The 17,428-nt window shown below is 45.5% G+C and overlaps 1 protein-coding gene across 4 annotated transcripts in view; it reads right to left on the reverse strand.

Annotated features, from left to right (window-relative positions):
- Positions 1–238: 238 nt before the first annotated feature.
- Positions 239–17,428, reverse strand: part of OSBPL5 (oxysterol binding protein like 5) — a 213,846-nt gene continuing 196,656 nt past the window's right edge. For all 4 annotated transcript variants that reach the window (XM_054027036.1, XM_054027032.1, XM_054027033.1 and 1 more), the window contains 7 exons: positions 15,869–15,958; positions 13,129–13,265; positions 8,339–8,524; positions 7,470–7,608; positions 5,645–5,762; positions 4,586–4,688; positions 239–1,565 (listed from right to left, as the gene is read on the reverse strand). In XM_054027036.1, the coding sequence (XP_053883011.1) occupies positions 1,430–1,565; positions 4,586–4,688; positions 5,645–5,762; positions 7,470–7,608; positions 8,339–8,524; positions 13,129–13,265; positions 15,869–15,958 (909 nt within the window). In that variant the 3' untranslated portion in view covers positions 239–1,429. The remainder of the gene's footprint in view (positions 1,566–4,585; positions 4,689–5,644; positions 5,763–7,469; positions 7,609–8,338; positions 8,525–13,128; positions 13,266–15,868; positions 15,959–17,428) is intronic.

Consider the following 17,428-nt stretch of genomic DNA (forward strand, 5'->3'; position numbering starts at 1 on the left):
CAAACATTTTCATGAACACCATCTATGAGCTGTTGCTCCTCTTTCAGGGAGGAAGACAACTCATTGTGTCACTCAGAACTTAGTATGGAATGCGTCTCTCTTCTGTGTTCATATGGTAGCCAACTGTACATCTATTACTGTATACTATCTATTCGGAAAGCACAACATAACTCACGCATTGCATAACTGCTACAAAATGAGAAAAATCCCAAACACAAATAATCCAAAGACATTGTTATTGAAAGTTCTGTGTAATTTTATTTCAACATATCAAGCACAAACAGGTTTCCCCTAACTGGAGAACATGACAAGGAATGTAGTTAAAAATTTGGAAACATTTACATTTAAAGTTTGCCAGTCTGGCACCACCACTAAGTATTTTAAGGCTGTATATATAGCAGTACTTACCAATTGGAACTACTTCAGGCCAGAAAAGAAAGGCTTAGTACTGACTGCAATCTACAGAGAATATTGCAAATCTTTTAAAAAATGGTGTAAAATAGGAAGACTATTAACAGAGTTAACAACGCAGTGGCAAAACCCTTACCCTTCCTGACCTTTAATAATAGATGTGCCTACGATCAAACACACATACTTGCTCCCTCTCCAAGGGGGCAATGGGAAATTTTAGAGGACTTATGTACAATTCTTGTGTGGTTATAATGTAAAAACAGCCATATAGCGCCCCCCCCCCCCAAAAAAAAAAAGTGATCAGGATTTATAAACAAGCATGTCTGACATTTGACTCAGTGGGTCTAGTTCAGGACATTATCTGCTCTGTAACAGAATGAGGAGCTTTACTGAATGAGTCCCTTTTCCTAAAGGCGGCAATCGTGCACATTTACAATCTCTGTGCAGTGGAGTGTGATGCATATTTTCAGGTCCAACTGTGTGTGTGTGTCAACAGCAAGATCCTAGGAGAAACTGTGACCGATAACCAAGTGGTTGGATTTTTGGACCCTCATCTGTTGTTCCCGTCCCATAACTGAATGTACCCGACAGACATCTTGAAAATTGACAATAAGAACCCTTCCCACCTCCCCCAACCCTTAGAGCTATAAAACAAGCCAATGGAACCATTCTAAAACCATGTAGATGTTTGCCATTATTGGGGCACCAATACTGCTTGGTAGTTATTGATTGCATCAGAAAATGACAAGACATAGAAAACAAATTGCACAATTAAAGCTACATTTGGCTTTAGCATTAAGGCCCGTACAGGTAAAGAGGTCCTTGAAGATGTACACGAAAAAGGCAAATGACAATCTGAAGGAACTAAACTGCTGGTTCCCTGGGTCCCCTTTTAGCCTGGCTTTTTCTTCCAGCTCTGCTGCGTTGGTTTTAAAGTGCTTGGTGCCTCGATGGGCTCCTTGCGTGAGTGTCCCCCTCCTGCAGCCAGTAACTTTTATTGCTGCCAAACGTAGTGCTTTTATTTGAAGACATAATTAATGAACAATTGACATGTAAGAAAGATGCAAATGAGAAACCAACAGCGAGAGTCCAGGAGGAAGTTTTCGGAAGAGGCCTTCCTGTAGAAAGATTTTTTGTTCAGAGCAGTGAGGTTTCTGAAACAACAAGTAGTAATAAATCCATTTGCATGTAGGAAAGAATTTTACAGATATTCTTCCCCGCCCCCCCACCCCGTCCTGGACACCCATGAACACTCAGCTACTGTTCCCAGTCCTGGAGATCCTACACAGGCAAGACTCCCCATGGCTTAAATTTACAAGCCTGTTTGATGAGTACAGGATCAGGCCCACATGCTTTTCTCTTTTAACAAAGGAATAATATGAATATTCCTTTCTCCTATCCTTTGTCTATCTTTTCTATATAGACCATCAGCCCTTTGGGACAGGGATTGTCTCACTATGTGCATGCAAGAACCCAGCACAATGGAGCCCCGATGTCAGCTAGGGTCTCATGGTGCTACTTCTAATATGAACAATTATTATAAAAGGGTTGATTCCCACGCAACAGAAACAGTAGGAAAAGAATTTTCAGAAGGGCTCAACACCTGGAAAATCTGGCCCTATTTATGGAACAGCCCAGGTCTAGCTCAGGCACCAAAATAAATGGCTGGGTTTTCAAGCAATCTCAGCATGGTGAGTGCGGGGCTGTTCAGGAAATCTGGCCCGCTCACAATGGAGACTGCTAGGTGCCGAGCACTTCTGAGGTTCAGTACCCTCAATTGGGGCCACGTTACTCGAAAACCTAGCACTAGGAGTGAGAAAGACAGCAAAGAACAGAGTACAGTGCAAAATTCAGGAATTGCCAACTCATTGTAAGACACTAAATTCTGTGTACTTGCCAGGATTTAGTAATTCGAGAGAACAGGTTTCTTGGCCTTGTCTACTGAAATAGCAATCTGCTGCATTTTATTCAAGCCTACACAAACTTATTAGCTTTCCAAAGTCATCAGGAGGAGTATTGCCATTGGAAAAATCTTTACGAGTCTTATCAAACAGCCTAAAATAGAATTAGCTTCCCGAAGAGTATCTGAATTGTCACTAACCCTCACATTTCTCCCTCTGAGCAGTACTTTTTGGAACCATTCTAATGGACAGAATCAGCCTTCAAAGCCAGATGGCATGAGGCTGGGAAAGGCAGGAGGGCACAAGACATCTCCTCATTCTTGCATCCCCTCCACCCACAGCCAGACACAATCCCATTCCCTGGCCTCCCCTGAATGCAGGAACTGGCTCCCTACCAGCATGTCAATGGGCACCAGCCACCCCAATCGTGGGAATGAGGCAGTAAGCCTATGGCCCCACCCAGAGGCGCCAAATTCCCCAGTTCCGGAGGGAAGGGGGGGCCCTCGACCGCCTCTCCGCCCCAGCCCCCTCCGCCCCTTCCCTCAAGCTCCCACCCCAACCCCTTCCTGCCCCTGCCCCATTCTGCCCCCTTCCCCCACCTCTTCCTGCCCCCGCTCCTTTCCCTCACCCCCAACACTTCCTGAACGCCGCTAAACAGCTGATTGCGGCAGGCAGGATGCACGGGGAGGGGGGAGGGGAGAGAGAGGAGACGCTGATCCATGGGGCTACTGGTGGGTGTTGAGCAGCCACGATTTTTTTCCATGGATGCTCCAGCCCTGGAATACCCATGGAATCAGCACCTATGACTCCACCCACTTCTGCACACAGAGACTCTGCTGATCTGGCACCTGTTCCTACCCCAGTGAAGTCAATGGGAACTTTACAAAGGATTGTATTGGACCCAGGATCAACCCATGGTGCACAGGAGAATGAATGCAGCCCCCATATGGTATGTAGCAGCAGCCATGTTCGCCCTGCATCCCTGGGAGCTCCATTTCCTTATACTCCTGCAGGCAGGGCTGGTGCTACCATTTAGGCAAACTAGGTGGTTGCCTGGGGCGCCAAGATTTGGGGGCACCAAAAAGCAGTGCCCCCAATTTTATTTTTACATCGTTCCTGGGTTGGGCTGCCAGCGGCGCGCTGACACGTGCGGCTCAGACTCCCTCTCCCAGCGCAGCGGCCGCTCCACTTCTCCTGCCTCCCAGGCTTGCGGCGCCAATCAACTGTTTGGCGCCAATCAACTGTTTGGCGCCAATCAACTGTTTGGCGCCAATCAACTGTTTGGCGCCAATCAACTGTTTGGCGCCAATCAACTGTTTGGCGCCAATCAACTGTTTGGCGCCAATCAACTGTTTGGCGCCGCAAGCCTGGGAGGGGAGGAGAATTAGAGCGGGGGCAGTGTGCTCAGGGAGGAGGCGGAGCAGAGGTGAGCTGGGGTGGGGAGCTGCCGCACGGCTCCCCGGGCCGGGGGAGCTGCTGCGGGGGGGTGGCGCCGCCGCAGGGGGAGGGGGAATGCGTCAGGGAGCTGCCGCAGGGCTGGGGGGGAGGGGAGGTGCAAGGTAGAAGTTTCGCCTAGGGCGCGAAACTTCCTTGCACCAGCCCTGCCTGCAGGGATGGAGCAGCAGCACCCTGACCCCAAGGCGAGTCAGAGTATAAAAGCCATAATGGACCCCTGCTGCAAACATGACCATTTCAGAAGGTGCAGCTCCAGTTTGCCAGTGCAGTAAGCAGGTGTGATCACCAATCTCTCAGACATGATATAAAACAGAGACCTTATTAAAAAGCATGAACTGAATCTGCCAAAATCCAATTATAGGCCCTCGGGCCTCTGTTTCTCCTGCAATGACTGAGGCTGTCAGAGGAGAAACAGTGAAGCAGAGCAGCGAGATCTCTGTGGAGCTCCATCCCTGGGGCTGCAGGTCAAATGTAGGCATGTTGGATTCCTTGACGATTAGGGCCTTCTATGGCCAGCTAGCAATCAGACTTCTAGCCAGCACCCTGTTGAACTCCCCGGATGTCTGCATCTATGCTGTAGCTTTACAAGCTGGAAGATCTATAATGCTCCCAGATGGGGCTAAGAGAAGAACCTCTCAGTATTTTATGTGAAGGCTTGCTAAGCCTTTTTTTCCGATTTTAATAAGATACTTATTGTTATACCTTGAAACTGCACCCCTCTGAATTAACCAGTCTCCAAAGGCCGATTCAGAGGAGTTAAACACCAGAGGTTATGTTGGTCCTATTGAGATCATGCTGCTAATGAATGCAAATCTTACCTGTGTATGTCCTGCTGGGCTTTCTGTAGGGATAAGACAGTCATGTGGATTTCCTTCAGGTGATTCATTTCCTTTCCGCACCGAGTACATGGACTTTCAAAACCTATGGCAAAACATTGAAGGGACAACCAGATTTACCACACATCTCTGGTGATAGGGAGACCTCTGACACATGCCACAAAATCCCCCAGCAAGTGAGCAGCTGTATGCAGTGAAGTACTTCAAATAAATTAATGGAGATATCCCATCTCCTAGAACTGGAAGGGACCTTGAAAGGTCATCGAGTCCAGCCCCCTGCTTTCAGTAGCAGGACCAAGTACTGATTTTGCCCCAGATCCCTACGTGGCTCCCTCAAGGATTGAACTCACAACCCTGGGTTTAGCAGACCAATGCTCAAACCACTGAGCTACCCCTCCCCCCTGTTAGTTAGTAAAGGGCACTACTAACATGGAACTTAATGCAGAGTGGAATTTTCATCATGAAAATCAAGCCCCGGAGTGAGGCTGATATGAAGTCAGACTGGTATCCTCTCAGCACACAGAACCCCTCCCCCACAAATATCCCCAGCTTCCTCCTTTGTAGGGTGAGTGCAACTATATAGTGGTTTGCAACCCCTCCCTCCCCGCTCTCATCTTCAAGGGCGCCTTGCTAGCCCCTTCAAGAAACCTAACAGGGGGTGGAGAGAGAAAAGAATAGTGGAAAAGTAGGCCTGCTCTCTTCCTAAAGTGGTATTGAGTGGTCACAGTGCACATTTTTCAATGTTTCATGCCACAGAAATGACTGATATTGCTAAGTCAGCCCTTGGGAAGCCCTCAGAAGCACTACAGCCTGTCACTGACATGTGTTACTACTAGTAAGGTAGGAAAGGACAGAAGACAGAAAAGGTGAGTGAAAGGTATTTTGAATACACTATCAGTAAAACAATGTCAAAGGAACTCAATGGGCCAGATCCTGACACCTGTAATCAGAGTGGGAAGTACCTTAGCTCCTCAAAAGCAATAAGGTGCTAAATTTGAGCAAAGGTATTAAAATCTGGCACAGCGTTTGCCAAATACTTGCCATCATCGTCCGACAGCTCCTGCACAGACTCTGGTGTTGAACAGCTGCTTTCAGTGTTTTGGCTGTGGTTGGATGGTTGGTCACTGGTTTTACGACGCCTGCAGTCTTTCGCAGATCTCTAAATCAATGGGAGTTATTAAAAGGAACACTGTCAAAAATTTGACAACAATTTGACTAAGTATTATCCAGTCTGGTAGGGAAAATTCTCTGGAATCTAAGGGTTTGATCATGAGGGGGACTGAACACCTGCTCAGAATCTCTCAGGATCAGTTCCTAAATATCTGACTTTGAGAGAGAGCCAGAGAGAGACACACGCACCTCTCTCTCCCCTCCCACCCCCCGCCTCCCAAAAAAAGAGATTCCCAAAAGCTAAGATTTTTCAGTAACCACAAAATCCAGCAGGCCGAATTCATCCCTTGGTGTAACTTCAACAGGCTTTTACCAGGGATGAATTTGGCCTGCTGGATTTTGTGGTTCTCTTGCTGGCTCTAATTATGCTACTAGTGCATAACAGGGATGGGCCCACACCAATAGCCTAGATCTGGATCCAAATCTCATGAGGGAGATTTTCAAAGGCACCAAAGAGATTTTAGGAGCACAAGTCCATTAGGAGTCACAGGTACTTGTGTTCTCATTTCCCACGTGCTTTCGAAAATTCTACCCCATCTCTCTAGAATGGGAGTACCAAAGCTATATAGCCAGACACCAGTGAACATGGAGTTTGAAATCCCGATCCAAATCTAAAAACTCCCCCAAATTTCAGAGGTGTTCAGATTCAGGCCATTATAAAAAGGCGTGAACTATGTATCCAGATCCAGGTTCAGGATTTTGGTATAGACTATATCTAACTAGTATTTAGCACTTCTATATAGCTCTTCACATTTCAGAAGCACTTTGTAAAAGGGAACAATATCTACCTCCCTGCTTTATTCTCATTAGTTATTTATGGTTTATAAATGGGGAAAGTGGATAGACAGAGATTGCCAGGCTTGTCCAGAAGTAAGTAAGTGATAGAGTCAGGATTAGAATTTGAGTTCCGGGGCCTCAGTCCTCTGCTCAGACCCCTAGATCACATCCAGCCTAAAGAAGTGCTTTGTAAATATTGAACAGTAAAGTTCAGTTCAACCCCATCCACCACCCAACATAAGAAAAGAATCAAAGGTTTTTAAATTGGTAGCAGGGAAGATATTATCTAATACAAATCACACAGTGGCAATTAATCAATGATTCTGATTTTATTTTAGATTTAAATAAGAAGTGTTGCCTATACCAGGCTCTAGGCAGGGCCGGTTTTATGACCTGTGGCGCCCAATTGGAATACTTGGCGGCGGTCCAGGGCTTCGGCAGCACTTTGGCAGTACGGGGTCCGCTCTGGGTTTTCCGCGGCGCCGAAGGACCCCCCACTGCCAAAATGCTGCCGAAGACCCCCGGAGTGTGGCCCCCTTAGGCGTGGGGCCCGATTCCGGGGAATCGGGTGAATCGGCTTAAAGCCGGCTCTGGCTCTGGGTGTCCTAGCATGTAATTAGGATTACAACAAATCCCAGCACAATTACAATGATCCTTCAAACAGGAACTCACCCAGTCAGTCTCTTACCAAAAAATATTAGCAGATTAGCACCTGGAGTAGGCACCAGGGAAATATCAGAGGCAAAGTACAGCTAGAGAAAGAAGCCTCTAATGTCAGATGCAGCCCTTGGATTTTGTGGTGTCTAAAAACCATGGCAAATCAGAGCTGAGCACTTGATCAAAGAAATACAAGTATATGAAGAAAGATGCAAAGAAAAACACTTCCCAGAGAGGGGCTTTCTGGATGAGTGCTGGTTACCTTGTGTCGTATAACTTGGTTGTTTATACACATGGTTTTGTGGGACAACATCCTCGTGGATAGGTGCCTCTCCATGGTTTGAAGTATCCCATCTTTCTCAAACTGGGCAATGTCATTTAAAGGGTCCCAGGGCCTTAAACTTTGGAAGCAAAAAGAAAGTATTAAAAAACAGAACTGCAGCAGGTTTATTAAAAGCAATGCATGAATTCCAAACACACAGGAGCAAATATTTAGCCCTGGGCTTAACTGGTGTGCCCACAGAACCAGGGTGGGCGCAATTAGGCATTTATGAACATAAGTTGCTTCCATCCTGGCCCATCTGTGTGCCTCAACCCTGAGCCAGACAGAGAGGTAACAAACCTACAGCAGGAAGGCAGAGAAGTCTTCCAGTTCTCTGAGTCCTTGGTTTCTTTTCTTTGCCACGGCTGCTAACAAGGGTGCTCATGAGAACCAGCTGCGGTGGAGGTTTTGCAATATGGATGTGTCTTCAGGAAATTGAGCTGAGACTGACAACTCAGATCACACAGGCTGCTGAACCTCCTGCAGTGGTAACACACCACCTCGACACTACAGATCTGGCCTCGATTTGTACCAATACACAGGAGATATTCCACTGATCTGTCTACTTTCACTTTAAAGGACTGCACATTCAAGTACTCACTGGGGAGAATTCAGGAGGAAGGTTGCCTGGTCAAGATGCAATCTGGTCAAGAGCAGGACCAGTGTTCCCAAGCACCAGATGGAAGTGCAGCAGGCCAGTGTATGCTGTATGCACGTAGCACCTTGTATTTCTGACTGGACCCCAAGAACCAATGTCTGCACTTAACCCATTATAGCCACACTTATTATACATGCTTCGAGTCACTCACTCTTCGTATTTGTAGTGCCATTCATTGGTAGCAGCATCATGTCGGAAGAGCAGCGGCTTCCACTCCGTGCCATTCTCCTTCCGCTCCCGTGAAGCATTCCTCTGCTCTTCTTCCAATACAAATTTCTCCTGAGTTGCCTTGTGTTGATCTCCTTTGTTTATTGCACTTGTTACATGCTGCCAAAGTCTAGAAACAAACAGGGAATCAAATACAACTGCCTCAAAACCAGCACCACGCTCAGATAGCTGGAGCCTTAAAAAATGTTTGTCTAGTCCACTGAGAGGCACTAGGAGAATTATAATAGGCTTAGTCAGCCTGAGCTCTGGCTTAAAATGGACTTTTAGCAGGAGGATGAAAATGAATACAGCATATATGACCACCTTAAGAACTGGCCATCTTCTCCTCAGATAAGATCATCTGAACACTAAAGATAGTAAGGCAGTAATGCGTAGTTGACTGGGACCAGTGGTAAGTTTAAAAGGTGACCATAGTAAAAAGGAAAACCTTTTGTTGAACTGGCCCTTTTAACTATTTAAGTCTAGGAGACGGAGATTTGAGTCAGAGTAGCCTTGCAACTAGGCCTAAATTCTAAATGTGGGGAAAAATGCACATGAAAAGGACTGCAGCTGTATATGCAAATTGGATATTCACACATGAAAATGTCTATTTAGATGGTCTAAATAACCAATTAAATATGTAATTCGCTGATTTGCACTTGCAAACACCATAAACTGAAGGCACAAATGTAGGTGTCCAATTGCATGCATATATTTTCCTGTACAGAGAGCTTCTAACTTATAAGATTTGGCCCTTGATGTTTTATTGACATCTCTCCCCCCCCCCCCACCACCATTATTCCCTTCATCTTGGAAACACAAGTCAAATTGTGCCTCCCTTTCCACTGGAATCTAATAAATGCACCTCTACCCCGATATAACGCAACCCGATATAACACAAATTCAGATATAACGTGGTAAAGCAGTGCTCCGGGGGGGGCAGGGCTGCGCACTCCGGCGGATCAAAGCAAGTTCGATATAGCGCAGTTTCACCTATAACGCGGTAAGATTTTTTGGCTCCCGAGGACAGCGTTATATCGGGGTAGAGGTGTAATTCTGCTGCACTCTAAGCTTGAAACAAACATTAGTAAAGAGATGAATAAGACTTGAAACACTCTGGTCAGACAGATAATAGCTTAGCCATTTTAGCCATCCAAAAATGGCAGGGAATAATCTAGTGATTAGACTTTTACTGTTTCCTTTCTATGTGGGTCTTTCACATAGCAAGAGGGGAGGGAAAGTTTTTTTTGGTTTGTTTTAAAACTACACGCACATGCAGGAAAGTGATTCTACAAGCACAATAATTGGCCTAGAGGCTTCCAGGGCAGGTGCAATACGTGAAGCTACCCATTGTTCTGTGTGGTTTTTGTCTTCACAGGCTCTTGCCACGAGGACATGCAACACCAGCAAAAGCAGCCAACCGTGCAGGCGCTCCACCATTTTAGCAACGGTGGCAGCTGGAAGCTAGCAAAAAGTTCTGTCACCCAACTTTCTAATATAGACATGGCCTCATTTTCTGAGGGTGTTCTTTAATTTATGTTTGTAAAGCTCCCCAAGATCCTCAAATGACACAGCATCTGTGTTCTGGAACTGCCCTCAGGTACACAGGTGATGGCACATTGCAAACACCTAGACTAGACAGATGTGCAGAGTGTTAGGTTTTCTATTTTCTGCTTGATGTGCAGTTCATATGCTGTACTGAGAGCAAGTAGGGCTTTCAGACAATCATGAGAAAGATGTGAGCATACTTAGTATTTTGTGGAGAGGAGGGGGAAGATAAGGCAGAACTCTTGGAATCTAAATCCTGTGGTTAGAGCACCCAGGATTCAGCGGAGACAGAGTAGCACACAGCTGAAAACTGCCAGTTGTCTGTCTGCTAGAAGCAGCTCAATTACAAGGGTCTACCTAGGGGATTGATGGGTTTGCACCAGATTAGCTAAATTGAGAACAACAACACTCCTCAAGGTTTTGGTGGATCAGGGCCTTTGTCTGGGTCCTCAGTGAGCAAGGTGCTGTACACAACATTTAGGAAGAGACACTACCTGCCCCACAGAGCTTGTAAGCTACATAGACTAGACAAAGGGCTGGAGGCACAGAGAGGGGAAGTGACCTGCCCAAAGTCACCCAGCAGGTCAGTAGCAGAGCCAGGAAATGAATCCAGGACTCCAATGTCCCAGCCTAGTGTTTCATCCATGGGACCATTCTGCCTGTCAGTGGCAACTCAGCCCTGGGTTTCACCCGCCGTATTCTAGATTTCTGTTTGACACTGGCCAAGAAGAGGTGCTGGGGTGGTCTGCTCATTTGTACAGAAGATTTGCATAGCAAGTTTTCCAATGAACATACACTAGAAGCACAAGGTGCATTGCTCTTGCTGAGTTACAGATCAAAGCCTCCCTGCATCCTAGGACTCCCAGCAGCTGAGATGGGAAGATAGCATTATTTTTAGAACAATGCCACCATTACCCTTGTTCCAATAAGTCTGTGAGAAAAGGAAATGGCCTCCAGCTTTTTAGAACCTTTTACAGGGAAAACTGCCCATTCTTCTGATCTCAGAAAGAGCTTCCAGAGTTAGATCTGAACCAGACAAAGAGATAGCAATAAGAAGCGAGTTTAAAGCACAAAGAGCAGGGAATCACATCAGTGGAGAGGTGAGCAGCTGTACCCTCTACCTTGTTTTTCTTGTTAGGGAGCCTATTGCAGTCACTGCAGATAACAGTAACAGAGTGGAGTGGGTACGGTACTGATCTGGGAGCTAAAAGACTTGGGTTCTGCTCCTGGTTTGGCCACTAACTTGCTGTGCAACCTTGGGCAAATCATTTCATTTCTGTGCGCCTTTGGTGCAGACTCTCTCATACTCTGCATTTGTATAATGCAGCCTCTAGGCACCACTATAATATGAATAGTAATAGGTGTGAGCCTGTGTCCAATAGTCTCAGCCTTTTGAGGTCTTGCAAAAATTAGGTTTTGGACCATGGTCTCCACTCTGTTACACCAGCGTATTACTGATGTAACTGCACTACACATCAATGTAGTGAAGAGTTAGGCCCAGATTTTTAAAGCTATTTAGGCACCGGTGTGCTCAGCATTGCCTAACTTCATTTTAGGAAGAAATTTAGGCAGTCATGGCAGCACCTAAATAGCTTTAAAAATCTGGGCCTTCCTTCCTTTATTTGCAGGCTCAGAAGCAGCAGGAAAAGTGAATTTTGTGACACGGGCAGTTTTCTCCATCCCCTCAGAGAGCTGCAGATTCTACACAATCTGAGGCTTTTCATACTCTGCTGCACAACAGCATATGCGTCACGGACTGCAAAGTTTACACATGGGCAGTTGATATCCAGGGCTGTGGGATGAATAGCTGATTCAGTATTAGACTGTAATTCATTCATGCAGCTACTACCATAACAGCCATTCCTTCTGCCCCCCAAATACAACATGTTGCACATATTAGCCTTTGGCATGCTGAAGGGAGTCAGCCAGCTAGGCAGCTTTGGTGATACCCTGGTAAATAAAAACTACAAACTATTTGCTCCAAATTCTGAGATTTTTGTTTTGTTTTGGGGTGCAGGCAAATTATCTTTCACAATGATTTTTTTAAAAAGTCTATGTTCTTTTGAAGTCAGCTTTATTTATTTAGTATTTATAGCACTAAATATAGGCTGCACATGTGGACTTTATTGGTACAGTACTTTCATTTCATAGATATTCCATTGCAATGGAGGCCTAGATGTTCAGATGGCATTTCCTGACATGCCTGCAAAGTGTGTAGGGGCATTCATTTGCATGCGGCCCCTGCATTTATGTATGCAGAGGTACATTTGCATGTGTAATTCAGGTAGGCAGTTTCCTGATCAGCATGTTAAATGCTGGGTTTTGTATGGAAAAAAAAAATGGTGCCCCCATTGATGGAGGTCAATTGATGATTTTGGGGCTTACGCATCTAATGTCTCTTAGATTTTCAAAGCCAGAAGGGGCCATTGTGATCATGCAATCTGTGTGAAATTCTATGGCCTGTGTTATGCAGGAGGCCAGCGATTTCTGTCTCTAGTCTAACAATTTGTGGTTGAAGCTGAGCACTTCTTTAAAAACAAAAACAAAAAAAACAAAACAAAAAAAAGATATCCAAACTTGATTTAAAGGACACCAGATGAAGAATCCATCATATCCCTTGTTATTCAGTTCCAGTGGTTATAACAGATTTCTTTTCATGTTCTCCAGAGTCCTGAAAAAATTATCTTATTTTACTTGACAAAAGAGTGGCCTCTACCATTTCTGAAATCTAGGACTTGGTCATGCTATCATTAATACTCCTTGGAAAGAATACACAGGGCCAACTCCAGGCACCAGCGTGGCAAGCAGGTGCTTGGGGCAGCCACTCTGGAAAGGGGCGGCAGGTCCAGCTATTCGGCGGCAATTCGGTGGACGGTCCCTCACTCCCGCTCAGAGCGAAGGACCTTTTGCCGAATTGCCGCCGCAGATCGTGATCGCAATTGCTATCGGGGCTTTTTTTTTTTTTGGCTGCTTGGGGCAGCCAAAACCTTGGAGCCGGCCCTGAGAATACATCATCGCTAATACACACGGAACAAAAGACAACATACAGCAGGGAAACATGCACAGGTTAAGCAAGGGCATAATCCTACCAGCATCTTGCTGGAGTCTCAGGGACCTCTTATTTAGTTTCAACTGAACGAAAACCAGCAGGAAGCTCAGCAGGCTGGTTTCCAGCCAACTACCCACCTCTCCGATTCAAAGTCCGTTTGCTCTTCAAATAGCACAATGTGGCGTTTCAGTCTCTGCCTCCGCACCTCACTGGTTGGGTTCCAGAATATTTCAGTGTTCCCATTTTTCAAGTCATTTATATACACTTCCCCATCCTGAGAGGGAAAATGAAAGGCAAGGTTTAGTGACTGCAGGAACACGCAGGCAAATAATCCTGAGGAACATTGGCAGAAGATTGGTGCCAGGCTGGGGAGCGGGAGTTAGTTCGAAGGTCGGTTCCCTCCCCATCTCCAGACAGGTTCACTAAATGTTTTCTGAAAACTATCCAAGCAGAGCAGGGAGTTTACTGAAAATAAGAAACGCTGGCTGAGTTCATCAGAGGGCAAAAGAGAAGGAACCACATTCACCAGCTGACCACATGTTCATCCCCACAAGACTATTTATATAGGTGCTAACATGGCCCCCCTCAGTTTAGTATCTGAACACAATTACAGGAGCCAAAGCTCAACATCAGGCAACTTCCTCTCCTTCCTTACCAACGCTTTCTCCCTACCGTCACTGCTGAAACCCCAAGGAAGTTGCACAGCAGAGACTACAAAACCTCACAGTGCAATTTTAATAGAAATGGGAAATACACCATGTGAAAGGGGGACTCTGTTCTTCAAATGCCACCACCAGCCTTTCATCCACATTCCCTGTCAATTTATTTGGCATCTAACTACTAATAGAGCTTCACCGCTTAGAGACTGATTAGGTGATGTCTTAGTGTCTGCCTAACGAAGTGACTTCGTAGGCCTGCCTACAGACAAAGCAACACCCCAAACAAAATGAATGAGACTGGTAATTTACACAGCATAGTGAACAGCCTGACATCACTAGGCTGGAATGAATGATATATTACCGCATTTGCTGAACAGCAAGAAGGTTGATGCCCTTCAGCCATCTGAACATGGCGTGTATATTGTCCAGGCCATGTTTAGATCATGGATAGTTATTTCACCCATCACTGTCTATCCACCTGCCTCCCAGCTGCTTTCCTTCCCACGCAATGGACCTTGGTACACCTATAACCTGCCTCCTAGGCTCAGCTTCATTCCCACCTTATGCAAAGCTTCCAGCCACTTTCTCTCACTTACAGTTCCTCTTTCACCCCAAGCTAAGTCCGCCAGTCTCCTCCTCACCTTCAGATTCCTTCCAGAACCCTAACCCCTTCCATAGCCCTTCTCAGGTGAGACAAGATCTCAGTCTGGGAACCAATCCCCGGTCGGGGAAGACCAGAGGAGTTGGTCCCAAGTCAGGATAATAGATCCCCAAGATACTCTCCAGCTGTGGAGCTGGGAGGAGGCAGGCACTAACAGCCTGAATGGCAGGTTTATAAGATCTGTATCTACAAGTCCATTAAAAAAACCACGTGCATATCTTCTAACATGTTGCAGGTGCTGACAGCTTCCACGTGTATATCATACCCCAGAGCCTAGCGAAGCTTTGGGATTTGCTTCTTGACCCAGAAACAGCTCCTCTCCTTGTCCCCTGGGGATTGTGCTCCCAAAGCATGGAATCAGGAGTGGCTCCTTTAAAGTATGAGGTGGATGGACAAGAGACAGATTTTGCATAATGCTGGAGGAAAGCAGACAGAGCTCGGAGAATAGGCTGATATTCTTATTTCCTGAACAATAACATCCCCTCCCCCCATGCCACCCCAACACACACACAGCACCCAAAACCAAAGAGCATTTTGCAGATTTGCTCTTTTGAAGCCATGAAGTTTACATAACACATTGTGCATATTGTTCCTTGCAAAAGGCAAGGGAGGAACAAATTGTTTCAGGGTTGACGAAACCCAATTACAAATGTAGGAAGCCGAGTGGCATGCAATTGGATGGTATTAGACTCTAGGACAGCATGACTGTGTTATATAATGTAATCAACAGCATTCACAGAAAACAGCATGGAGAATGTAATCTATAATCCAGCACTACTCAAAATTGCAGAGGTGCACACAGTGGTGATTAGAGTTGGAACTGAAAACACACACACCCCACCCCATGTTGAAGACTGAATACATTCGGACTAAATTTCAAATACTGCTTAACATCGCATTTGAGGGGAAGGATGGTCCAGTGGTTGGGGTGCTAGCCTAGGTCTCTGAAGATCTGGGTTCAATTCCTCTACAGACTATGGCATGACCATTGCCAAGTCAGTCTCTCTCTCTCCCTCAGTTCCCCATCTGTGACATGGGGATAATAGCACTGCCCTACCTCAGAGGGATGTAGTGAGGATAAATGTATTAAAGATTGTGAGGCATTCAAATACACTGGTAATGGAGGCCAGACAAGTATCCTGATTGGTTTAGGGCTGGCAATTTGTCTGCTGCCATCAATATCTGCTCTGAGTTGATCCAAAGATCACTGAAGTAATTGGAAAGACTCCAATGGGCTCCTAGAAGTCCAGGTACTCAGACTATAGTCACCTGCACTTAAGTCTGACTAGGTTACCAGAGCTTTAAAGACCAGAGGTAGTCAGGACCTCTGTTTTATGTCCCATTGAACTCCATCCTCCACTGTTAACTATGAATGATGTGGGGTAAGGCAGAGATGTTAGTTTGGAACCAGGCTCCATTTCAAACAAAGAGAAAATAACAAAATGCTCTCAAAGTTTTCAAGCTGTAATCCTCCCTCCTCCCCACGACCACACACAGTTGTGTTGTTTTTTTTTTTTTTTTTTTTAAATGTTAGCAATGTAGATTAAGATGTGTTACCCAGTGTCCATCAAGGCTTGCTAACACTTCTTCTCCTGATTTAATCTTCCCAGAGATTTGATTAATGCTTGTGCTGCCACCAAAGAAGGGCTGTTGAGGGGGGGGAAAAAAAAAAATCACAATCTGTCTGGATAAAACTGGAGGAGAGCCAAAAAACAAACAGTATGCAAGAACAAAGCTGAAAACTTGCTAGATTTCCAGTGTCACTGGGAGGAAAGACAAGAATTCCGGCATTTATACCCTTTAGCAGTGTGCCCCATCCTGTCTGCCTCTGATACTGACGTTGCTGCAGCAGACACAGGGGAAGAGGGACGTACTTTCAAGTATATTGATATCCAACAATGTCTATGCTGGGAATTTGCGTCAATTTCATCCACTGGTGTCTGGAGCCTGATCTAGCTTCACCCACCAGCGCAAATTCCTAGTGCAGACCGAGTAAACTCCTCCAAAATTAAGTTTGCAACAGTGCAGCTTAAGCCCCGTATCAAGCAGGTGTAAATAGCAGCATTACAAATAGTGGTGTTCCCAGTTTATAACAGGGTTTTGAACCAGAGCAACTATACCAGTGTCTGGCCACCAATGGCTGTAATAGGCGCAAATCCTCAGCGTAGACCAGGCTTAAGTGGGTAATACAAAAGGGTATTTCCAGAGATTTCTTAGAACAATAGAAAATTCCTTTTCGCATTGCACCTGGTTAACACAGGAAATGAAGGCAACAGAGTGACCAGCTGCTCCATTTCCACCATCCAGTGAGATTTCTTCATCAGTTCTAACTGCTGCTTTTCAACGTTGTTTGCAAGATGGAGCTGCACAGGATTATTTTATACTGTAAAACATTCATTACTACATCATCCATGAAAAAAGGATTCTTTGGTAATTAATATGGCAGGAACGAACATATGTGATCCACCAGAGAACAGGCAAGCACCCAAATTAACAAGGGCACAAATCACATCTTTAATTACTCGTAAGTCTATTGCAAATGTGGCTACGGTTCTAAGAAATAGCCATAGTACAGTACATATAAATATCTGACAAGCAAGCTACAGTGACCGCCCCAAACCAGATTTGGGCCATGGCAGACAATTTTTAAGCCAGTAAAGGCAGGGTCTACACACTGAATCATTTCAGGGTCATAAGCATTAAGTTATATCAGGTACTTGGAGTTCAATTTTATATGTAGAGTGCATGATGGAAAGCCCACTGACGTCAATGGAAAGACTTTCCTTAACTTCAGTCTTTCCATGAGCCTGATGCAAAATCCACTGGTTTGAAACCCAATGGCAGCCCCACTGCTGAAAAGGTATTTGAGGAAGCTACAGTGAACTGTGTAGGGTTGCCAAGACAAGTTGAAAACAGTAAAACATCGTCCTTCCCTGCAGAATCCCGCAGGGAGAATTTGTAATGGATTCAGCATCTGCTGGAAATCTGTAACAATGCACCAGCTCTGCCCTAAGGGATCTATCCCACCTTGCGAGACTTGCTGCCATCACAACTCCACTCCTTTGTATTTAGTTTGCAGCTAGGCAGAACTCCACCCCTTTGTATTTAGCTTGCAGC

The sequence above is a fragment of the Malaclemys terrapin genome, chromosome 4 (assembly GCF_027887155.1).
Source record: "Malaclemys terrapin pileata isolate rMalTer1 chromosome 4, rMalTer1.hap1, whole genome shotgun sequence".
In the NCBI taxonomy this organism is placed as follows: Eukaryota; Metazoa; Chordata; order Testudines; family Emydidae; genus Malaclemys; species Malaclemys terrapin.